Source organism: Pezoporus flaviventris, unplaced genomic scaffold, assembly GCF_033815535.1.
Source record: "Pezoporus flaviventris isolate CSIRO_AGI_PZ_B2104156 unplaced genomic scaffold, CSIRO_AGI_Pfla_v1 ptg000049l, whole genome shotgun sequence".
Lineage (NCBI taxonomy): Eukaryota > Metazoa > Chordata > Aves > Psittaciformes > Psittacidae > Pezoporus > Pezoporus flaviventris.
Window position 1 is genome coordinate 663,384 of NW_026892597.1, and position 24,540 is coordinate 687,923.

The window sequence follows — 24,540 nt, forward strand, 5'->3', positions numbered from 1 at the left end:
TGCAGCTGAGGCTGTCAACTGAGCCCTCACTCAGCTTCTCTGCAGTAGCAGAGCTCTTGTGACGCTCCCCCCGTTGTGAATTACAGATGAATGTTCTGTGGTCCATAAAAACCTCCGAACGCCGGTGGCTGAGGGACCCTGCACCGGTTAGTGCCTGCTTAAACAAACCAGCTGTGAGAGCCAGCGCCTGTAAAAGCGGTGTAACTGCAGTGACCGTGGGGCTCTGCCTGTGTGCAGAGCTGGGTAGTTACATAGCCACCAAAGAGCTATCAAACTCCCCCTCGGCATAGCTCAGGGGTTAATCTAAGGGTTTGGTTAGTCGAGAAACTGCCTGGAGAAGAAGGTGAGCAAGGCAAAGTTACCTGTCCACTAATACGTGTATTTGGTACTGTATTTCTGTCCCTGGAACTGTTGATCGGGACAGGCCTGGACAGCACCTTCAGGAAGATCAAGCATGAGGAAAGAATAAGGAAAAATTATTGAGGGCTATGTTCAAGAGGCTTCGTGTATTTAAAAGATACAAGACATTCAAAAGCTCCTTCACCCTTGGAGGGCACCCACCCCACTGCCTCCTGCAAAGTCATTCCTGGTCAAGGGCCTAGGGTTTGTCTAGTGCATGGAAGGAGTTAAAGAGGTCCAAAAGATGAGGAAGAGCACTGATTGAATGGAAGCTGGATTGGCTATTCCCATAGGCAACACTAAGTACGGGCAGGGACTGTATCCCCCAGAGGAGCTGATAGTCAGCCTGTATCTTTACCCAACATCTGTATGGTTGTATGGACTTGTAATGCATCTGAGAGCTTCTTAGTTTGAGGCAGTGATGTGATGTCCTGGCAGTGTGTCACTTCTAGGAACAGACAACAGATGGGCATGGGAGGGTGGATGTTATTGAACAGAGGTGTCACCCAAATCAATCCTGCTTTCCATGCCTTAGGTCCTGCCCCGGATGTAAGCCTCAAATATGTGTCCCTGTCCCGTCTGTCTGGTGTCCAGATGGGGCCTTGGTCTCACCTGGAGGCTGGTTTCCATCATGAAGAGATAAAGTTTGGCTTCTATAACTCCAGGTTGAGCCTATGGCACCCTGATGTGCAGCTGACCAGTTTAAACCACTGGTGCTCCTCAAGCCAATGCTATGTCCTTTCCTTAAACAGAAGTATATGAAGAGAAAGCATCTGAGGGGCTTTGGTGAGGAGCACCTAAGAACTCCCTCAGCTACTGCAGGGGTAGAAAGAGCCCTTGTCCTCACTGAGGAGTCCCAAAAAGTGCTTAAAATCCTCCAGGGAAAGTGTCTCAGTCTTTGTGTGCTGCACCAGGCAGGTCTGTGCTGCTGCTCATGCTTGTTTCTTTCCCATATTTCAGTGGACAATGACCCCCATTTCATCATACACCTGCCCAAGAGCCAAAGGAACGTCTGCTTCAACATCAACTCAGAGCCCGGAAAGATCCTGAGCTTGGTTTCTGATCCTGGTACCGGTAAGGGAAGATAACATGCTTTATTTGACAGCACTTTTCCCTCTCAGGTCTGAGAGGGTTCAGAGGGAGCAGGGAAAGGCCGAGAGGGAAGAGCCTGTGCTCACAGGAGCATGGCCAGCAGGCTTAGGGAAGTGCCGGTTTCGCTCCACATCTGGAGTATCGTGCCCAGTTTGAGGCTTGTCAGTACAAGAAAGCTGGTGACAAACTGGGTCAAATTGAGTGGTGGCCACCAAGATGAGATGATTATGGGGCCGGAGCACAGGACATGGAGGGAGAGGCTGCGTTTGGTCACTGGGTTTAGCCAATCTTGTTGCTCTCTACAACCACCTAATCAGAAGGTAAAGATGGAGCTGAACACATCTCCAAGATTCATAACTAAAAGACAAGAGGCAACAGACACAAGCTGCACAGTGAAACTGAAAGCAGGAGTGAGCTATGAGGGAAAACTTTTTCACACTGAGGATGGCCAAACACTGGTAAAGAAACCAAGATGGGTGGGGAAATCTCCACAATGGGTGAGGATTTCTCTTTTCTCTTCTCTTCTCTTCTCTTCTCTTCTCTTCTCTTCTCTTCTCTTCTCTTCTCTTCTCTTCTCTTCTCTTCTCCTCTCCTCTCCTCTTCTCTCCTTTTCTCCTTTTCTCCTTTTCTCCTTTTCTTTCTCCTTTTCTCCTCACTTCTTCTCCTCTCTCCTCTCCTCTCCTCTCCTCTCCTCTTCTCTCCTTTTCTCCTTTTCTCCTTTTCTTTCTCCTTTTCTCCTCACTTCTTCTCCTCTCTCCTCTCCTCTCCTCTCCTCTCCTCTCCTCTCCTCTCCTCTCCATTTATGCATCTTTTTAAAGGAGTAGATGGGTACAAAGAAAATAAAACTGGATGCATCCCTAGTGGCAGGGAATAAAAATGTGTAAGTGTAATCCCAAAGGAATCCAAGGGAATCAGCCTCTTCTCCTCAGAGGGCTTTACCTATCAGTATTTCGTTCTGGAATACAAGTGAAGAGCAATGAGTATTTGGAAGCAGGTTAATGAGTATTTGGAGCACATGCAATTGGAGCAATGAGTATTTGGAGATGTGGTACCATTCCTCCACCGCTCCGCGCTCTTCACACACAGCAATAAGCAGAAGCATATAAGAGAGCAGTTTCACATAAGCAATGGCTTATGAATCAGCCCATAGTGCACTAGACCTAACACCAGTTCCCACCAGGCTGACACGCTAAAGGGATGAGCAGTAGCATCAGGAGGGGCTATAATAAATTACTCTCTTCTCTTGGCTGGCAAGATGACAAAAACAGGGGGCCAGAGGGGTTCCTGTTTCTGCTGATCCCATGGAACTCCAAGTCTCTAAGGGGTGTTCCAAGATTTAGGCATCGTCTTCCCTGCTCTTCACAGGAGTGGTGGTCAATGGGCAGATCGTCGGGGCCAAGAGAACGGAGAATAAGAAACTCAACACGTACTTTGGCAAAATCGGGTTTTACTTCAAGAAGAAAGGCCTGAAAGTGGAGATCACCACAGAAACGATCACGCTGAAAGACGGATCTTACAGCATCACACTGAGCTGGGCCGACACAGGCCACATCATTCGGAAGCAGTGAGTTGCTGAGCACTCCTAAGGGAACCATTGGCAGCATCGGACTGACCCAGCTGCGGGTGGGATCCAGGTCACAGAGATCCTGCATACGGGCACGTGAATCGTAGCTACATGTCTGAGCTCTCATCATCACTACTGAAATCAGGCAGCAGGGCCAAGAGAGCCATTCTGTCAACCAGACATGAGTAAAAAGAGCCCAATTTGTCTCCCTACCGCTGACTGCTTCAGCTAAGAACAGGATTCAGGTGCCTCAGCAAAGCATCTCGTGTTATCTGAGATACCTCCAGGGTTCCAGTATCTGAAAGGGGCTGCAAGGATGCTGGGGAGGGACTCCTTATCAGGGACTGCAGTGATAGGACAAAGGGTGATGGGTTCAGCCTTAAACAGGGGAAGTTCAGGTTAGATATAAGGAAGAAGTTCTTCACTGTGAGGGTGCTGAGGCACTGGTATAGGCTGCTCAGAGAAGTTGTGAATGCTCCATCCCTGGCAGTGTGGGCAGTGGGCACTATTCCCAAGGCTGGGGGGTTTGATGGACCCTCTGTCATATCTGCCAACCCCAATCAGTTGTTTTGGATGCCCAAGAGCATCTCAAGGAGCCGGAGAGCTCAGGTGTGACTGAGCCCTTCCTTTGGTTGACCTTTCAGGCTGCTCATATCTGTGAAGAGAGAAAACAACGTTACGATCAGCGTGGGTGAGGAGATGTCCTTCATGGTCCTGCTGCACCGTGTGTGGAAGCATCACCCCGTGAACGTTGACTTCCTGGGAATCTACATTCCCCCTGAGAACCAGTTCTCACCTGAAACCCACGGGCTCATAGGTCAGGGATGGAGGATGGGAGGTGGGAATGGTGGGGCACTGGGGAGGGAGCTTGGCAGATCCTTGGGTGACTTCGTTGGTGTCTGTCTCCTGATGGGGAAGGTGTGGAAAGGATTCAAATAGGAAATGGGGGAGTCCTACAGGAAGCCCCAAGGATGCTGTAGAACATCACAGACCAGGAGAGAATTCCTCATCCCGTCCAGGGAGGGTGTTTTCAATGGCCTGCCCAGGCTTGGTGACACTGTGACAGGGCTTTCCCAGCCTAAAAAGGCTGAAACAACCCCCTCAAACCTTCCTCCTGAGCAGCTTTACATACAAGCATCCGGATCTGTCTTTTCCAGCAAGGCTGTAAAACAAAAGCAAGGGCTCAGCCCAGAGGGAAGTCAGCCCCTGAGCCCTGGTGGCCCAGTGCCCTGTGATCCATGCAGGGTAATGTCCTGGGTTCAGCAGATGCTTTGCCTCCTGCAGCTACTTTGGTTTCCCACAGCAGCTTACGCAGGAGCCTCCAGGGCTGTGAGGGGCAGAGAGCTCTAAACCTCTCTTTGATCAGGTCAGTTTGCGTCTGAACCAGAAGTGTCCATCCACCACCAAACCCCTGGGCAACCGCCAGAGAAACCACAAGCCATCATGGAAGTGAAAGGCAACAAGCTCACTGTGACCAGGTAGGAATAATGTGCTTTACTGCTCTCCTAAATCTGACCTGTTTTGAGGACATCAGTGACTGCAGGCTTGTTACATCTCAAGGATTTTGGGGGAAAGATATCCCTGTTTTCCCTTTGCTGATAATCTGGTTTTAGTGGTTGCCAAAACTTGGGATAAGTTGGGTTCTTGTGCATGAACTGTGCTGTTCTCATAGCTGCCCAGTGCCTGACCTTGCGTAGGCCCTATAAAAGCACCTGAGACGCCAACAGAAGGCCCCATACCCACAGCTGTATGCATGTGCATGGGGTCTGTACACATATTGTATACAGAACTGTGAATCCATTGTATTGTGTGGCTGTTTCCACCTCCCGGTGGTGGAAGACACAGAGCTCACCCCTTTAGCAGGGCAATGCTGGGTTACTGATGCCCAACTGTCTTCTTGTCGGGCAGCGACCTTCACTTTGGGTGTCCTCTTCCCCACAGGGGGCTGCAGAAGGACTACAGGACAGACCGCGTGGCTGGGACCGAGGTGCAGTGCTGGTTTGTGCACAACAGTGGGAAGGGGTTCATAGACGGCCACTACAGAGATTACCTGGTCCCGCACCTGTACAGCTTCCTGAAGAGACCCTGAGCGCTCCGCCACGGAACCAGTTTGTTACAAACGTTCTTATCTGCTCCTTCATGCCCAAACGCCTCTTCTGAACAGCAGCTCTCGGGCTGGATCGACAGGAGGTGACTTCACCACCTTTTGCTTTATAAATGATCAGCTTTCCAACGCCACGGAACGCCCTTTTCTGGTCAAAACCATAATAAAGCGACGTGCTGGGTTGTAGCAGGTATCTTGCTCTCCATGTGTCTGATTTAACAGGCTAATAGTCCATTAATATTCCATTAAAAACTCAAGCTATTTTGTAATACGTGTTTCAGAGCAGACTTGAACTGCATTGTGGTTACTGCAGGGTAACACACAGGACCTGATTTAGTACTTTAGAACACCTCTGCTCGTTCAGACTGCTGGGAGAACCTAAGTACATACACTGCTGGGCTGGGCAAAAAGGAGGATGTGCATTAGGTGTGAAGGAAAATCAACAGAAAAGGAACACGGGCCCTGCAATGAGCACGGTGAGGAGTCTCCTGTCATTAAGAATGGGTTACCCTGTGGTGAGAAACATCCTTGGAACAACAGCAGCCCTGTGGAGAAGGACTTGGGGGTGTTGGTTGATGAGAAACTGAACATGAGCCAGCTTCAGTGTGTGCTTGAGCCCAGAACCCCCCCGTGTGCTGGGCTGCACCCCCAGAGTGTGAGCAGCAGCTCAGGGAGGGGATCCTGCCCCTCTGCTGTGCTCTGGGGAGAGCTCCCCTGCAGTCCTGATCCAGCTCTGGGGCAGCAGCACGGGAGGGACGTGGAGCTGTTGGAGTGAGGCCAGAGGAGGCCATGGAGATGCTGCGAGGGCTGGAGCAGCTCTGCTCTGGAGCCAGGCTGAGAGAGCTGGGCTGGGGCAGCCTGGAGAAGAGAAGGCTCCTTAAGGGGAGACCTGAGAGCAGCTCCAGTGCCTGAAGGGGCTGCAGGAAAGCTGGAGAGGGGCTTGGGACAAGGGATGTAGGGACAGGCCAAGGGGAATGGCTTGAACCTGCCCGAGGGGAGACTGAGATGAGCTCTTAGGCAGAAGCTCTTCCCTGTGAGGGTGCTGAGGCGCTGGCACAGGGTGCCCAGAGAAGCTGTGGCTGCCCCATCCCTGGCAGTGTTCAAGGGCAGGTTGGACACAGGGGCTTGGAGCAAGCTGCTCCAGTGGAAGGGGTCCCTGCCCGTGGCAGGGGTTGAAGCTGGAGGAGCTTTAAGGTCCCTTCTGACCCAAACTGCTCTGTGGTTCTATGACTCCTTCACAAACAAGGCAGTGGCCAGCCAGGCACTTCACTGTGCTCAACAGGCCCCTCAAAACACTGATAAGAACCACGCTGCCCTAGGAAAGGTTTCTGTTTATTCCTGACCATGTTCAGAAATTAAACATTGTACAAAATGTGACGTTTTTTAAAAAATAACAAAAGCCCCTGTTACATCCTTTAGTGAGTGATGATACTCACGGAGCAGAGCAAGAGTGGAAACGTGACAAAGGAAAAGGCTCTGGAAAACCAAACCAGCAATCACCAGTCTGTATCCACATACACCTTGGCTGGCACACAGAAACCCCACAAGCAGCACCCACACTTGAGTCCATATGAGGATAAACTGCATATTACTATTACTGGCAAACACAACGGAGAAGGGGTGACTTGCATTCTACCAACACCAGTGTGCAACCAAAAACAAGCTGGTGACAGCACTCAATAAACCAGACCATTCCTACAACATCCAGGGGAATAATCACTATTCCCTTCCTGCTATTCACTTAATCCCTCCCCTTGTTCCCAGCCAGAACTTGGCTGCAGATTGAGGAGTGTGTGCTGTTAAACCTGGCCCCAACACGCACTATGTGCCTCAAGCAGCTATTTGTAGGTAATTCTGCCTCTCTGCTACCACACTTCAGTGAGTAAAATGCTCCACTTACAGAATACTTCACTTACAGCCATCTGTAAGGAAATTGAACCCAGTATTGTAACTTCGATAGAGAATCAGGTGAAATATTTCCACTGATCAGATCTCCACAAGCATTTTATGTAACAAATCCATAGTGGTCTTTAAATAAATCCAGTTTGTTTGTGGTTAATTTCTATATACATTATAAATACATACACACACACACAGTTAAAACCCTGACATGGTAGAGTCTTGTGTCTGCTGCAAGATGCCAGAAAGATGGTTTGGGGAACCAAAAATCTTCTGTGATCCACGATAAGCAACTCAGGCGAGTTTGGAGATGTCTTCATACAGGATGTCTTCAACCCGGCGGCCTTTTAAAGGGCCCTGAGAACAAGGCAGAAGAAATAGGATCAAAATAGACTTTTCTGTTTCAGAGCTCTGTCCAAAAGCCATCTATAGCTCCATGATGGAGGCTGTACAGGGGATGTGCAGCAAACTGCATCCCAAAACGTGCAGGTCTTGGATTTGCTCACAAAGTACTTTCTGTTCCACTATTTTCCAGCTGACCATAAAATGAGACAGGGCCTCAAACACTGTCACAGGAATCTTTTCACTTTCAGGACACTGTTTGTGTTAAAGGCCTTGCAATTCTGGGGCAAATACAAGCAGCTGATTGAGTTATGGATTCTACGATTGAGTTATGGATTTCTAAGTAGTAAAAGACGTAATTTTGAATACAAAAATCCTGGTCACCCTATAGTCAGTATCTGCTGTTTCCAGGGGTAGTTTCACCCATTTTTAATGTATAGGCTCAGAGTTCATTCAGGAAAGGGAAATATGAACACCTACAGACATCAGAGCTAGACAGAAACTACCCTTGCCTTCAAAAACCAACATTAGCATGGTCCTTAGCTCCAGCCAAAGCTCCTTCTGTGGCTTTCCAGTCTCTTCTCAAGCAAATGCTCCAGACTCCAACAGCAGCTGAATTTCTGCTGAATGGGATCCTAACAAGGTCTCTCTACTACAAGCTTTGTGTATGAATCTTGACTTTAAACCAATAACCTCTCTGCTGTATCAGTCATAGAATCCCAGACTGGTTTGGGTTGGAAGGGACCCTAAAGCTCCTCCAGTTCCAGCCCCCTGCCACAGGCAGGGACCCCTTCCACTTGAGCAGCTTGCTCCAAGCCCCTGTGTCCAACCTAGCCTTGAATTTAAAGAGTTTCAAGCTTGGCTTTGCAGAGAACAAAGCAGCAGCCACACAGCCATGACACCAACGGGGAATTTTAGCCCAGAGAAAAGCAATACATAAAATAAACCCCAAACCCAGAAAACCCCAACCATAATTGTTAACCATGAGCAAGACTCCAAATAAGCACATAAAGCCCCACGTTCAGTCTGGAAAAGGCAGAAGTCACCTCCTTGCATGTCTCACATTTTTCCCTTCCCACAAAACAGTTCAACAGTCCTGTTCAAAATAAACATAAAAGAGACTGGCAGAGTATTTTCTAAGTTCCAAACTTGCTAAATTCAGCATTCTGGCATCACTTTTAAAGGCAAAGAGCACAGCTTTAGTCTGCAATGGGGAATTATGTGGCTGTTTTCTTACTGGTGGGGGACAGGTTGGGGGTGACCACAGCATAAATCCCACCTGTAAGACAGGACTAATGATACCACAGTTCTTTGGGAAAGCTTTCCAAAGGTATAGATGAAAAGTGCTCTACACAAACAAGATCCTGCAGTGTTTGATACTTACAGAGTCAATGACTATTGTAGCTGAAAACCTCTTTTCATTGATAGATTCCAAGATGCCTTCGTTTCCCCTGTAGCCACCATTTAAGACCATCACTTTCTTGCCTGAAAGGAAAAACAGAAAGAGTTGCACAACAGTGTGCACAACTTCTTTGGATAGAGCTGTGTTCAACTCTACTGACAGCTGAGGGAGAGATGGTTTCTCCCAGAAGCTCCAACAAGCAGCACCCTAAGCTTTGTCTTGAGCACACCTTGATTTACTGCTCCATTCTACACTGGGCAGAAGCCACTGAAAGTACAGCAGGCCCGTGTCCCATTCCTTGTGCTAAGAGCTCACTGTTGCCTTTTTGCCTTCTGCTTCACCCAGGGAGCTCCATCAGGGCATCAATCCTAGTGCAAGGGTGGGCAGAGCTCCCCTACAGGTACCACTATGTTAAAGAACACTCACTTTGACACCATCGACCAGCTTTTCACCAGCTGCACACATGCAGAATGCAGCAGGTCTGCTGCAAGATCTGCGAATCCCCAAATCCTATGTCCTGTTTCCCCATATGCTGACAGTGTTCTGCTTACTGCTACCTGGACTGTTCCCTGAAATACTGCTCAGGTGCTGTACACAAATGTTAGTGTGTACCAGGCAAAGCAATGCCAGTGAACCAAAGAGGAGATGAGGTAAGCTTTGCCAAGCACCCACAGCTATTTGAGGCATGACTCTGGAAGGATGATACAGGCTGAATATGACCCAAGGGCTCTGTAGGGCTCCCAGGGATGCTTCCTGGCAGCTGAAGAGAGATGCTTTCATCTCATCAAATGAGCTCATTCCTAAAACACTTCTGTCTTCTCAGAAGATCATCTAACTCTTAGCGATGGGCCTGTGAAGGCTCAAAGCAGAAGCACAGTAATAATTCCCTAGAAAGTAACCAGAGGATATAGAATCACAGAATAGTTAGGGTTGGAAAGGACCTTAAGATCACCAAGTTCTAACCCCCCTGCCATGGGCAGGGACACCTCACACTAAACCATCTCACCCAAGGCTCTGTCCAACCTGGCCCTGAACACTGCCAGGGACGAAGCATTCACAACCTCCCTGGGCAACCCATTCCAGTGCCTCACCACCCTCACAGGAAAGAACTTCTTCCTTATATCCAATCTAAACGTCCCCTGTTTAAGTTTTAACCCGTTACCCCTTGTCCTGTCACTACAGTCCCTAATGAAGAGTCCCTCCCCAGCATCCCTATAGGCCCCCTTCAGATACTGGAAGCTGCTCTGAGGTCTCCACGCAGCCTTCTCTTCTCCAGGCTGAACAGCCCCAACTTCCTCAGCCTGTCTTCATACAGGAGGTGCTCCAGTCCCTGATCATCCTCGTGGCCTCCTCTGGACTTGTTCCAATAGTTCCATGTCCTTTTTATGCTGAGGACACCAGAACTGTTCACAATACTCTAAGTGAGGTAAATGATCAAAGTAGCTTATGAAATGTTGTACCAAGAGCCAGGTGGCTCTTCACAGAATTACAGTTTGGGTTGGAAGGGACCTTTAAAGCTCATCAAGTTCCAACCCTTGTGTGGCCTAGTGGACACCTTCCATTAGAGCAGCTTGCTTCAAGCCCCATTCAACCTGGCCTTGAACACTGCCAGGAATGGGGCAGCCACAGCTTCTCTGGGCACCCTGTGCCAATGTTTCACCACTCTCATAGTCAAGATTTCATCCTTATATCTAGGCCTAAATCTCCCCTCTGGCAGTTTAAAGCCATTCCCCTTGTCCTGTCCCTACAGGCCCTTGTCCATAGCCCATCTCCAGGTTTCTTATTGGCCCCTTTAGGCACTGGGAGCTGCTCTAATGTCTCTCTGGAGCCTTCTCTTCTCCAGGCTGAACCAGCCCAGCTCTCTCAGCCTGGCTCCATAGTAAAGGTTACAGCCCTTTCAAGTGGATGAATTACAGTTTAAAAGAATGGAAACGGAAGTTTTGCAGTGACGTCTAAGCTGAAAACTGAACAAAACACTGTACCTGGTGCTGGTATGACAGTTTCTAGATGTGTCTGATCAAGCTTCAGTTTGTCTCCAGAATCAATCATCTTCACAACCGCTGTATATTTGTCAATCACTTCCTGTTGTGAAAGGCAGAGGCAAATCAGAAAAAGAAGTCCCCAAACCAACAGGACTCTACATTTATGTTTCAATATTAACAAACTCAGGACCAGGAGTCTGCACTTCAATGTTTTCACAAGCAGCAAGGACTTGTGAGCTCTCCTGAGGGCATCCAGCTTTCATGAATCACTGACTGGCCTCACTCTGAAGTTAAGGCTACATTAAAAGGGCTCCTCTAGAACAGCAGTGAACTGTTCTAATTGACCACTATTTAGGTACCTTCTTTTCTAAAGGTTTTACCAGCCTTAAGGTCAGCTCTCTTGTCTGTTCTCTCAAAGATAGGGTGTAAATTAGGGGCTTCTTTTCCCCCTCAGATAGCCTCTGGCCAACTGGCTGGAGGCCACACAGTGACAAGTAGGATGCTGCCTCTCAGTGAGGCAAAATGTTACTGAACATCTTCGTCCTTAGCACAAACCATGTTCCACTTCTCATATTCAGATATTCAGCTGTGATTTTGAGCTCTGTACACTCCTGTTCATTCAAAACACATCTGGGTGTTGTCTTTGGTTGTCTTGCCAGAGGCTGTTGAGCCTTGGACTACCTGGTACAACACCATTTCACTGGCAGTGGCTGAAGAAAGCGCTTCTGAACTACAGGGCAAGGCTCAGCCTCCAGATTTTGTATGCAAATGAAATCTTGTTCAAAGGCAGCTTAAATGCCAGGGCAAAGTCTCAGCTTAAAATGCAATTGCACTGCTCTTGGTCATATCACATTGGCAAAGAGACTGCTCTCCAAGATGGGTGCGTTAATAGGGACAAACTATGCAGGACAAAACAGTGCTTGAGAAAGGATAACTGAGTAAATGACATTCAACCAATTCAGAGCTTCAGTCCCTGCCCAGGTTAAGTCCTGATAGAGTTAAGGGGATGTTTCAGCCCCTTTCAGTGGTGACTTGAGGCTGAACAACTTGCATAATGCAACAAGACTTTAGATCAGATACCAGAAAAACCAACCCAACACCACATGCTTTCAATTTACCTTAACAACTGCCTTCTTCCTGTGATACTTCTCTCCAAGCTTTTTTGTTACAATTTTTACAACGATTTCCTGGAAGAGTTGAAAGGCAGAAAAATAAATAATGCCAGAACACACAAAAACCTACGCACTCTCAACTAATGGCACATTAAGGTCACTCTGACTCCAACCACAGACTGCACAGCACAGGAAGCAATGACAGTAAAGACTCTGCTTTCAGGAACAGATCTTTATGCTCAAATTATTGCCTCAAAGTAGCATCTCAAGACTTTTCTATTTCTTAACTACAGGTACACTTGAATTCAGGCTATAACATGACAGTTACTGTAACAGTGGGTCAAGGACAGGACTTCTTGATCTAGATGCCCAGTCAATAAGTAGAAGCTGAGATGAGGTCTCTCAAAAGGCTGATGTGACTTCTGCACCTCTGTGCAAGTCAACTCTCAGGTAGAAAGAAGAGGGCTGTGAGTAATATCATGATTTAAACATGATCTTTAGAGACTCACAGTACCAACTCTTTAATCAGAGAATGCCACCCCATCTGAGATCAGGCATACAATGCTTCAGACTGCAGACAGTGCTCAACCAGGAGACATACTGTAATACTGCACATTTGTCAGCTTGGAAAATAAGAGTTAATTCAGTTTGGAATCCACCTTTGGATCTTTACACAAATCAAGAGGTTTTAGAGATGCAGAAGTGGTTCTATTTGGTACAATAATAATTTTAAGGCACTTACAGGCTGTAACCAGTAGTCTCTTCGAGCTGTTCTTTTCTTCTCCTCTTCAAGCTACAGAACAATAAATATTCACCATTTACTTTCACTGCAGCTTTCCCATGCTTTGAAAAGCTGAACCAATTCTCCAGGCCCACATCAAGTGGGGAATAAAAAAACCCCAACAAACTAAATAAGGGTAAGTCACAAGTCAGTGTGTGCTTGCTGCATAAAAATCAACCTGATGAAATCCAGGAATCCACGATAAAATGATGGAGATTTATATCTGGGGTTTGTCAAGTGTTTCTAGATATTTTCTTCCAAAATCTGTATTCCTTTACTTCCAACATCTCAGTCATCTGGGGAATAGGCACAGATGAGCAGCAGAAAGCAGTTTTAGTGAGGAAGTGAAATCATTTTGCCTGATAAGATACAACAGTCTGAATTCCTCCTGAACTGAAGGTCTGAGGGCACTTCAAAGGTACAGTGGACATTGCCATAGGCACAGGGTTACAAAGACACAGATCCTGCACGATTATTACCTCCATAATCTCATCCAGTGCAGATTTCTTCTTTTTCTCTTTGGACTGACCAGAGCTATGAGCTGATTCTTTCCTTTTAACTGCCCCTTCCACCATCTTCAGTGCATTCGGTCCAAGGCCACTGTTGGAACAGTAAGATGGTGTTTTCACAGCAGATCTTACATTGCTTCCTCTACCAAGATGCATCTGAAGAAGTGGTTGTGCAAAAAGGCCTGCTGATCTATTTAACTTCAGTTGTGCAAGTCACCTTCCAGACCCTGCATGCCTCCTTCTCTAGGACTGCATTTGACAGCTAGAAATTATCTCCTTGAGATGTACGCTCTGTGTCCACTGATGTCTGCTGCTAGCAGTCCAGCAGCATGAAAACCTACTGATCCACCGGTGCAAAAGCAAAGAGTTGGTCGGGAGCTTGAGCTCAATGGAGAAGGCAAAATCAGGTCTGCAAATAAGGTTTTCAAATTTGAAAGGATAAACCTGTGGCTTTGGAAAAGCCACCTGGACAAAGCAACTCTCAAACATGGTAGACATCTAGAACTCCTTCCATACAGATACTTAACCTATCCAGCAATGGGAGAGAACGCACGGGAACCTGTAGAAAAGGACTCCACACCCAGCAAATAAACACCACCTTCACCATCAAGTTCAATAGGCAAACAGCCTGTAAGTTATGGAAGAAAAGAGCCATCAGCACAAAAAGGTCCATATCAGAGATCAGGGAACATCTGGGTGAAGTAAGAACTGCCTGAAGGCAGCCTGAGTTGAGCTATTTTTATAAAAGACATTTGAATGCAGATAAAAAAATGTAGGTGTTCTCTCACCAAGAAAGATGGAGGCTGCTCAGTTTGACAGGAAGGTAATAGTTAACATGGCCTTACAACAAACAGCATGTTCTGCTTGTGGTGAGCATGTTGGATGTATTAGCAAAGGGAAGACATGTAATGGGAATAAAGATACAGAAATGGCAGCAGAAGCAAGATAGAGGGAAAAATTGTATTTCAGAGGAAGTCTGGATAATCTCCACAAAAGAGTTCTAAAAGAAATAGCACATTAAATCAAAACTCCAATAGCAAGTACTTAAAATAACATCCCATCAAGGGTGACATATGATTAAAACACAACTGCTGTGCCTATATTTAAGAAGCAAATGCATCTTGCTGTGAGGTTACTAAGAGATTCTTGGGTGCTAAAGCTAAACCAAATCTTATTTAATATATTCATTAAGGACCCTGGGACAAAGAGGGTGAGACCACCAACACTCTCAGGAGGTGTTACTGATATGGAGGACACAAAAAAAGAACTGGACACCAGAAGGGACTGGTTTATCTTGAAAAGCATGCTTTAAACCCCACAAAATCCACAGCACATTATGCAAGCTCATATGCTTTGGAAAAGTTTACTCTGATTCCCTTCTATCTACTGGGAGCTGTTTAAGAGCAAAAAAGGCAGCAAGGGGTCTGGCTACCATCACAGATGACAGCTACCAGTGTGAACCAGCCATGAAAGAGTAAAGTGCAATCCCAGGAAGCACCAAGACAGACAAGCGTTAGTGTCCTGTATAAGACATTTCATTTGCAGCATACAGGAATTCAATCAGCTCCCTTGTTCAAGATTAGCTGAAACTGGAACAAGCACAAGGGATGTTCAGTGGATCAGGGGAATGCAGAGGGAAGGGCAGCACCATCCAGGCCTCTTTATACAGCACAGTGAAGGTGTAGAGGCTAAAACTGTTCTCAAATGTGTTGCCTGAGAAAGCAAACAAAGGGAGAAAAATAACTATTTATGTTAAAAACCCCATACCAACATGAGAGCAACTGGTAGAAACTGGCCAGACCACATACATCTACCTGGGAAATTACAGGCAAGGTCCTAACCATTAAAGCAAATCACATTTTGAAGGATCTTGCCCTGGGATTATACAGCTGGAGAGATCCTAACTGCATACAGTGGAACATCATCAATATATGGACAGGACTGTACACTGGTACACTTGCAGTACTGCAGACAGAAGTCTGTGACCTTGATAGTAGCTTTTTGCTCATTCCTCAACTAGGAATCTCAATCTTACTTGTCCACTGAGTTAAGTAGGGATTTGAGGATATAAATTCTTGAGGGGAAAAAAAGTAAGCCCAGGACTCCCCGTTTGCTCAAGGGCAGTCAGCATTGGAAGCTGTGCCCACAGCAGCATCGGTGACTTCTATCTTCATGTCAGACACACGGATGTTTATGGGGAGGCACCTGCACTCTCAATCCTCTTCTCAGGAGGCTCCAACTTCACTTCTGTACCCAACTACCAGTATCCCCATGCCCTCAACACTCCCCCATCCACTACCTACCATCTCCTGGTGCTATTTCTGCACCCTGCCCAAGAAATACAAGTGCCAGGTTTCTGTAGCTTGTGCTGGGAGCTGGGAAGCCAGGAATTCCTTCTGTACACTGTGCTGGAGTACTGGCCACCAGGTTGCACTCAACTGATCCTCAGTAACAGTCAACAGCTGCAGAACAACCTTTAGAATGACACTGGGAAGTAGTTTCCATACATGACTCTGAAGTGATGCCTGCATCACCAGTGACACACTGACCAGTCACTTTACTAAAGTACATATCCTGATTTTGCTTCCATGTTACCATTATGAAGTTTACAGTCAAGTATCTCTCATATGCTATGAAAAAATTAAGACTACTTGATATATGATTTCACTTTCAGCCAAATTTTAGCAAGCACCTTAAGTATTCCTCACCAAAACTATTCAAGCGAGTGGCTGACTTAAGTTTCAGATTCATCTTAAGCACAAATCAATGCTCAGGGATAATTTGTAAGTTTTCCTCAAAGCCTGAAATCTGTATCTAGTATTGCAAGGAACTACTTTATTGTCTCATTTTCTCCGTGGCGTATCTCCCATCAGATGCCTTATCTAAGAGCTGAGCTTGTGGGGAGAGGAAAGCTTTCTTTTTACCTGCAATACATTTAATTGCAGTATTGCCTCACAAGAAAAGATGTACTGCTCATTAAATAGCTTCACAGACTGCTCTAAGTCAGTATTGTTTGTATTATTGATCCCTTTTGTCCTGCATTGTTTGTGGTTATATGAAGGCAATTAAATTCATGAGCTGTAGAAAGATTTACATCAGGGAGATTCAGCTTCTTAAGTGATGATCAGAAAGAATATTGCCTCCAATTAGACAAGGCAATCAGCCCTCTTAGGAACCAAAATTAACAAGTCATGAATACCCATTCATAAAAGGCAGCTGGGACTAGATGGCATTCACTTCAAGCGCTTTGACTGGATCCCTTATCCACCCTTTCACATAACAGCGTTTTCAATAACTACCTAATACTTCACAGGCATCTGCCATGAACCACAGTGAATTCAAGAAAGCTCCTCATAGCACACGTTTAAGATATACCCATTTACCCATTTTAAATACAAAAGAAACCATGAAGTCACCTTGTACCCCTCCTGAATAACATGACAGGATGAGAGATTAAATTCCAAGTATTTCAGGACAAGAAACCCCTTCCTGCCCATACAAATATCATTGTCATGTAAGTGCTTTGCAACAAAGGGTTGCCCTTAAATACTTTTCTCACCTTGTTTTAGAAGATGCAGCTATTGAAGTACTTGCTCCTTTGTTTAAATTAAATGCAACTACAAAATAAAAAGAAATTACTCTATTTCTATCTTTAAAAATAACTGCATTGAAGGATGTTACAGTTATAAAAATCTGCAAATGGAAAAGATGAGCAATTTGAAAACATTTACCCATTTTAGTTCAGCTTTTAAAATAAATTACTTTACACTTTAGAAGAGCGAATACTCTGTATTTCCATATTCCAGTGCTCTTTAGAACAGATCTCAAGCTACTTTATGAGCAGGCTCCAGTGCTCATCTTGCTTTAATCACAAGATCAGCTTCAGTAGCTTCTAGAAAATGGCATAGCTCAAAACCTGCTTACCTTTTTCTTCATCGTTTTCTCTGTTCAGTTCAGTATAGACTGGCTTCTCCTGCCAAAATAAACCACAAAACACATTTCAAGAGTCAAGCAGAAAGCTGAGCTGGGGTATCATTTAGTGGTGATGATTGATTAGCTCAGTTTTACATACTGTGAGATTATGACAAGTACGTGCAATATTCAACCTGTCTTGATTCACAGGAGATTATAAACTGGAACATTATCTCATCACAGGTTCCTGTGCAAACTTCTCTGATTAACACTCTCTGCAAAGAAGCTATCTAAGCTTGCTGGATTCCAGCATGAAAGTGGCCTTACTGCAGCAGTTTGCCCCATTGGAATCAGCATGATCAGAACGGTTCCTGGACAGACTGAGAACTCCAAGAAGGAAATTCTGGAATCTTTCCCAATTTTTAGCACTGAAGGCTCAGACCATTTAAATTTCAATTAGTTTGAAATTAAGAAAAAGATAATTGTTTACAACAGCATTTAAATGTACCTATCAATAGTCAGGATCAAATGGGAGGTTCCAGCTCCAGGCAACAACTTGTATGGAAGTCGTGGAATGACACCCAATAGATCCCAAATACCACATCAGCACTATCAAAGGGAAACTTTTCACTATGTGGACTCGATTATTCCAGATCTCCCTAGTTATTTCTCTCAGCCTCCCCACTGTACATGGTACTTGTTATTTGCAGCCCTAAAAGCTGTGAAATACCATAAATGAATACATAACACACTGGTTACTGTATTGTTTACTCTCCCTTCTTAAATTCAAGAGTGACTTTTAAATCCCTAATCACTGGAAGAGCAGTAGTTATTATTCCTTTAATACTAAAGCAAGCCAGGTCCAGTTTTCTTCCAGAGCAGGTTATAATCCAAGATTACTGTAGAGCAGAAAATTCAGAACGTAACCGAATGGATGTGCTGATTCAAATATGCAAGAAGATGGTCTAAATCAAAGTCCAAAATGGCCAGGATCAGACACTAGGGCCACAGGATAGAATTCTAACAGATTTCAAAATCACATCAAATCTAAAAGGACCTGAAACTTCTGCTTCCTTTTATTTCTGAAACTGTGATTCCAGAGGACCTTGCTGTTCATCAGCTGTAAAAACCACCAGCAAGTTGGTTAGTCAAAGAAATACACTAAGGTGCAATTTTAACAGAAACAAGTTAGTCAAGGCTGCTATCAGAAGGAGAAAAATATTCCTTGTGGCTTAGGAAAGAACAGCAATGCAGCCAAATATGCCCACTGCTCCTCATCTTGAACTGGTGATGACTTTGTAACCTAAAGCTTACTCACCACCTTCTAACTGACTACAAAGGAAGTAAGAATGCCAGGATCCCAGGAGCATAAATCACCATTAAATTAACCAAGAGGAGTTTTCAGCTGAAGGCTGACAGACACACAATTTTACTCACCACTTCTTTCCCCTCCAAACCTCTTCTAACTTGCTGTTCAATGAATTTTGCAGTTTTTTCTTCATCATCAAGGTCCTGTTTCTTCTTCCTCTCTTGCTCTTGTTGCCTGCGAATAGTCTCTGGGTCCCTATCAATATACTGGATATACCAGCCTTTTGGAGTCTCATCCACCTTGCAAAGACCTAAAAGTCAACGTAAGATAAAGTAAGATTAGTACTAACAAAAGCAAGCAAGAGACAAAGAAAGAATCAAGATCATTTTCACAGCTGATGTTCATTACAACAATGCAGATACTTCACCAGAGACAATGCACCCCTTACTGACCTGATGAAACTGACTGACAGCCCACACCAAAGGGTGGTGGTGAGTAGCTCCGGTGATCTGCCCCTAGTGGGGGCCCCCATGGGTCAATGTCACCATAAATGACCTGGACGATGGGATCAAATGAACCTGACAAAGTTTGCAGATGGTACCAAAGTGAATGGTGAAGTGGACACTTTGGAAGGGAGATCACCCGCTGTAGGAAGACCTTGGTAGGCTGAAAGAATGCTCTAACAAGAACTTTATGAAGTTCAACAGGACAGATGTAAGGTCTTGCACCTGGGAAAACACTATCCAGGAATGCAACACAGGCTGGGATCTGTCCAGCTGAAGAGCAGCTCTGTGGAAAGGGAGCTGGGGTCCTGGGGGACACAAGCTCAATATGAGTGAACAGTCCACTGCTGTGGCAAAGAAAGTCAGCAGGATGCTGGGAGCATCAACAAGGGCATCACCAGCAGAGATAAAGATGTCGTTGTTCCAATCTACTCAGTGCCTATCAGGCCACACATGGAATACTTGTGCAGTTTTGCTCCCCACTGTGCAAAAAAGCTGTGACCAGGCTGGACAGGGTCCAGGAAAGGGCCAAAGAGATGATGCAATAATCTCCCCAGGAAAGTAGTGTATTCCCCAGCACTGGACACTTTAAAGATTCAGCTGGACAGGGTGCTGGGACATCTAGTCTAGGTCATGCTTTGCCTAGAAAGGTCAGACCAGATGATCCCTGAGGGCCCTTCCAGCCTGGGATTCCAGCCCTTCAGCTAGCCAGTTCTATTTGGAAACAGGCCAGAGCACAGAGTGGATGGAGTGTTTTTCAATACTTCCTCATTGAAGAAAATGTTTCCTTCCCACTGTTTTAACAAGGAAGAAAACAGAAATCTAACATATATAAACAATACACACTAATAGCATCATACTAAAGGAAACATTACTACGCTTCGTTATTGTTACTAACTCAGGCTTGAGTGACTTTCCAAACACTGTATGACTCATGAATGTATCCTGTAGGACAGAGGCAATCAGTGCCAAAGTAAACTTGCTGTCATACCACAGTGCCATTTAATATCTCTTCCTCCCACTGACCACAAAACTGCAGATCTCAAGCTTTAACCCTTTCATTAAGGCAGGTATGAAAATGACTGTTGGTTCTCTTCACCTTAAACATGGAGGGATTCTGTAAGTCATAAGAAATGTTCTATGATAGTTGTTAATTTTAAATGGCAACTGTTGGAAGTTGATTTAGGATGGAGCAATTCCCTCCAGTAAATATAGACAATAGATGAAATGAGGAAAGGTTCAAGACTGATGCATTTATCACAGACTGCTGGCATTTTACATAAGCAAATTCTTAATGGTTAGCACAGAAATGTGTTTGGATATCTATATATAAATATATATGCATATATACAGGAAAGGAAGGAAAGAAAGGAAAAGGAAATAGAAGAATTAACCTAAACATTTACTGATCAATTATCAGCAAATTGCTCACTTCCCAAGTAAGCAACTGCACTTACCTTCCCTCCCCAGCCACTTAGTGAAATCAGTCAGAGTCTCCCACTGTGTGGCATTCATGTGGATGTGTTCTCTATGGCTGATATATTCATTGTACACAATATTATTGTGGACTCTCTTTGTTCCTGAAATACAGAATTATTGTTATTATTGTTGCTGTGGTGGTTGTTATTAAATCTAAGTGTGGAATTTAGGATAAAGCAATAAAGCAACCAAAACTCTTGCACTGAACCAATAAAAGACATTAGAAAAAGATCAAGTAAGCAACCAGGACAATATTTACCAAATCTCCTCCGGAGCAGCTCGAGGAAATCATTTCGGAATTCCCTTTAGGGATAAAAAGAAAGTATTTTAGTAAAAGTTTAACAATTACAAAGCATTTTTCTATTGTCATTCCCAAATAAAGATCTGCAGTATAAACATGAGCATTCTTTTGAACTGAGCATGATGAAGCTCAGCCACTCACTTCCCTTTTTCAGCAAAGCAGCATTAAATGCAGTGTGTATGCACAAAGAAACACAACGTGGTACGTGCACATACAAGTTAAATCTTCAAAAGGGTAACAGCCTTTCAAAGGGATAAAATGGAAGGAAGGAAATCTAAACACTTCCCACTAATTGCTGGTGTTTCATTACCAGTTCTCTCCCCAGGCTGACTGACACAAAACACAAAGGGCAGCAGTGGCAGATGAGGCAGGTTGATCACTCATCCTGCTGCTCATTCAAGGGCTTGAGAATAAAGCCTCATTTCAGACTCGTGCTGAAGACAGCTCCAGTCAACCCAGCTGTCCTGTTGGTCACCTGGACAAAGGACTGGGGGAAACTGGGATGTCAGTCACACTACTCACTTGTTATCTCTCTCTAATGGCTCTTTTAGCTCTTTGTAACTCATGCGGGGGCAGTCACCTTGCTGGGACAGAAGGGTGACATCAAAATAAAGTGTCTTCAGTGGGACATGCCCAGGCCTTAGCAGTGTGGCTGTGCAGATCTGATACAGCAATGAAGATCTGGGTACGGATATACAGCACTTACTCAGAAAAGTAATCCATGAACTGCTGAGGATTTTCAGAAGCCAGCAGCAACTGCCTCTGGTGGGACTCAGACATGCAGTGACATTTGAAGCCATTCTATAAAATAAAAACAAAAAAATTGGCCGGTTTTGTCTCGATTTGCAATACTCACACACAGCTGACCAGTACTTAAAATAAAGCTTTGCAAGCAAAATTCCTTGGAGGCTACACACAGAACAGAGCCTATGATGGGGTGGGTGTTCCTTCTGACCAGGCAAGCCAGAACCAAACTCCTCCCAAGGCCAAGAGACTCCAGACAAGAATGAGAGAGGTTACGAGACAGGACATTCCAGCAGTTCTCCTCATTTCTTGTGGAATGAAATAGACCACTGCACCTTCGAGGTCCACCTGGGACCCATTCAGGCACTTGTGCAAGAGCACTCCATATGTTTGTTGGCTCCCTACCTGACCAACACTACCACCAAATGTGTGCAAGTAGAGGATGGTGTCCTGGGGCCACTCAAGGGACTGTGGCAGTCTGACCACCTCTGGCAAAGGGTTGAAGTCATCAGAGCTCACCAAAAACCACCCAGACATAGGACTTTGGCTGCATCCTTTTTTTGTCTGATTTAATGTTCTTTCATTATAATATGATTAAATCCACAGCAAATTTCATTCCATGGGAGCCCTGCCCCATCTTACAAAAAGATCTGGTCATAGAACAGTGAAGCTTTTTTGCTCATAGTCACTGGGAAGAGAACAGAATCTGAGGTTCTTCAGTGAAAAGAAGAGGGGGCAAAAACAGCTGGAGAACAATACAATTATGCACAAGATGATTTATTTCTCTAAGTCTCATTCCAGAGGCTATTCACTAAAAGCACAGTTACCTAAAGTGGAGGTACTTTTGGAGCACAACTCTGGTGGAAATCAGGAAGGACACTCACATCCCATAGGCATCTGGGTCCAAGTAAACAGACAAGCAAAAACATGAGGGGGAAGCTTCAGAGGAAAAGCAACTCTTTACAACAGAAGAAAGAGAGAAGATGGAAAAGAGAAAGATGGAAGACCTGAATGGAGTCACCTGTACAAAAAAGACATGGTCCTGTTGGCACAGGTCCGAAGGAGCTGATTAGAGAGCTGGAGCAGTTCTGCTCTGGAGGCAGGCTGAGAGCTGGGCTCACTCAGCCTGGAGAAGAGAAGGCTCAGGGAGACCTTATTGTGGCCTTTCAGTACTTGAAGGAGCCTAGAAGAATGCTGGAGAGGGGCTTTTTATAAGAGTAAGTACTGACAGGACTGGGGGAATGAGTTTAAACTGAAAAAAGGTAGATTTATATTAGATAAAAGGCAGAAGCTCTTCCCTGTGAGGGTGCTGAGGCGCTGGCACAGGGTGCCCAGAGAAGCTGTGGCTGCCCCATCCCTGGCAGTGTTCAAGGCCAGGTTGGACACAGGGGCTTGGAGCAAGCTGCTCCAGTGAAAGGGGTCCCTGCCCGTGGCAGGGGTTGGAGCTGGATGAGCTTTAAGGTCCCTTCCGATGCAAACCATTCTATGAAGAACCCTCATAGTGCTTCAGATGTCCATTCCCTTGGGCATGTCACTGCACTCACCCTGTCCCCAAGGTAGATCACAGCTACCCTCAACTCCCCTCTAAGGCAGATGGAAGCCACTTAACTCTTAACCCTATCAACCTCTCAATGCGTGTATGATGAAATCACCCCTCCAAGGAGTTTAGGGCCACCCTTTGCTCCCCCCCAACCCTGGGCTGATCAGTCTGCAGGGGACTGAATCATAGAATAGTTAGGATTGGAAAGGACCTTAAGATCATCCAGTTCCAACCTCCCTGCCATGGGCAGGGACACCTCACACTAAACCATGGCACCCAAGGCTCTGTCCAACCTGACCTTGAACACTGCCAGGGATGGAGCATTCACAACCTCCCTGGGCAACCCATTCCAGTGCCTCACCACCCTCACAGGAAAGAACTTCTTCCTTATATCCAATCTAAACTTCCCCTGTTTCAGTTTGAACCCGTTACCCCTTGTCCTGTCACTACAGTCCCTAATGAAGAGTCCCTCCCCAGCATCCCTATAGGCCCCCTTCAGATACTGGAAGCTGCTATGAGGTCTCCACGCAGCCTTCTCTTCTCCAGGCTGCACAGCCCCAACTTTCTCAGCCTGTCTTCATACAGGAGGTGCTCCAGCCCCTGAGCATCTTCGTGGCCTCCTCTGGACTTGTTCCAACAGTTCCATGTCCTGAATGTCCCTAAATGTGGACCAGGGTCAACACACTTTCTCCAAAGTGGATGAGGGTTTCTCCCATGGGAGATCTGGGATCCAACCGGACCAATCCACCTACAACCAGCAATTAGAAACCCTCCAGCTTCCACCAACCTGCCCCCGAGGGGACCATGATCCATACAAAAGGCACTGGGGACCCCCAGAAGAGAACGGGGACCTCCAGAAGAGAATAAGGACCCTCTCCAGTGCTCCCCTAAAGAGAGTCAGGCCAGTCAGTTCCAGCAATGAAACCAGGATGTTCCCTCCAAGTCTCAACACCGCACAGATGGAATCAGAGCCCCCGCAAGGCAACCGCGGACACGTCCATGAGGAAGCTGAGCCAGCCTGTATCCCCCTGGCGAGGGAACTGGGAAACACACAAAGCGGCTACGAGCTCCCATACCCCTAAGGCAATCGCATCCCCTACAGAAGAATTAGGGACCCTTACAAGAGCGATCCCAGCCCCCCCGTGCCACCCTCAACAGCACTAGGGACACTTACACGGCAGTTGGTAGCCCCCGCAAGGGGTCTGAGAACCCCAGCCGAGGAGATCCGAGCCGCTGTTTATCTGCAGGACACCCACCCCCCACAAAGATCCCCTACAAGCCGGTCAAAGCCCCCATTCCCCCCCGCACAGAGCCGCCAGACCCCGTGAAGGACCGGGGCCCGCCGCTCTCCGCCACCACAGGCCCAGCTGCCACCGCCACCGGGGCGGGCTCACCTCATCGCGGCACTGCTTCTGGCACATCTGGCAGTACCAGCGCAGCTTCTGCAGCCCCTTGGACTTGATGCGGTTGGCGATGGCCTTGGGGCTGAGGAAATCCGACTTCCCCATGGCGGAAACCGACACAACCCCTCGGACGGCACCGGCCCGGTACCGGCCCCGCCGGAAG

At 46.2% G+C, this 24,540-nt stretch overlaps 2 protein-coding genes across 5 annotated transcripts in view; one reads left to right on the forward strand and one right to left on the reverse strand.

Moving 5' to 3' along the window:
- The window catches only part of ITIH2 (inter-alpha-trypsin inhibitor heavy chain 2), a 28,570-nt gene extending 23,218 nt beyond the window's left edge, over nt 1-5,352 (forward strand). Inside the window, exons 17-21 of the mRNA XM_061468581.1 lie at nt 1,360-1,473; nt 2,857-3,055; nt 3,700-3,872; nt 4,422-4,533; nt 4,997-5,352. Of these exons, the coding sequence (XP_061324565.1) occupies nt 1,360-1,473; nt 2,857-3,055; nt 3,700-3,872; nt 4,422-4,533; nt 4,997-5,144 (746 nt within the window). The 3' untranslated portion in view covers nt 5,145-5,352. The remainder of the gene's footprint in view (nt 1-1,359; nt 1,474-2,856; nt 3,056-3,699; nt 3,873-4,421; nt 4,534-4,996) is intronic.
- A 1,795-nt stretch (nt 5,353-7,147) lies between these two features.
- KIN (Kin17 DNA and RNA binding protein) lies at nt 7,148-24,506 on the reverse strand. Of its 4 annotated transcripts, none has more exons than XM_061468588.1 (13): nt 24,369-24,506; nt 21,397-21,491; nt 20,649-20,692; nt 20,368-20,490; nt 18,536-18,717; nt 17,111-17,159; nt 16,746-16,803; nt 13,157-13,277; nt 12,639-12,689; nt 11,903-11,971; nt 10,785-10,884; nt 8,785-8,885; nt 7,148-7,415 (listed from the first exon to the last, which is right to left on the reverse strand). In XM_061468588.1, the coding sequence occupies exons 1-13, from the start codon at nt 24,480-24,482 to the stop codon at nt 7,353-7,355; spliced, it is 1,170 nt and encodes a 389-aa protein (XP_061324572.1). In that variant the 5' UTR covers nt 24,483-24,506; the 3' UTR covers nt 7,148-7,352. The 4 variants fall into 4 exon arrangements, with proteins under 4 accessions (XP_061324572.1, XP_061324571.1, XP_061324574.1 ...); XM_061468587.1 differs by having other exon boundaries at nt 13,157-13,280; XM_061468590.1 differs by lacking the exon at nt 21,397-21,491 and having other exon boundaries at nt 13,157-13,280; nt 24,369-24,481.
- Nucleotides 24,507-24,540: the final 34 nt, after the last annotated feature.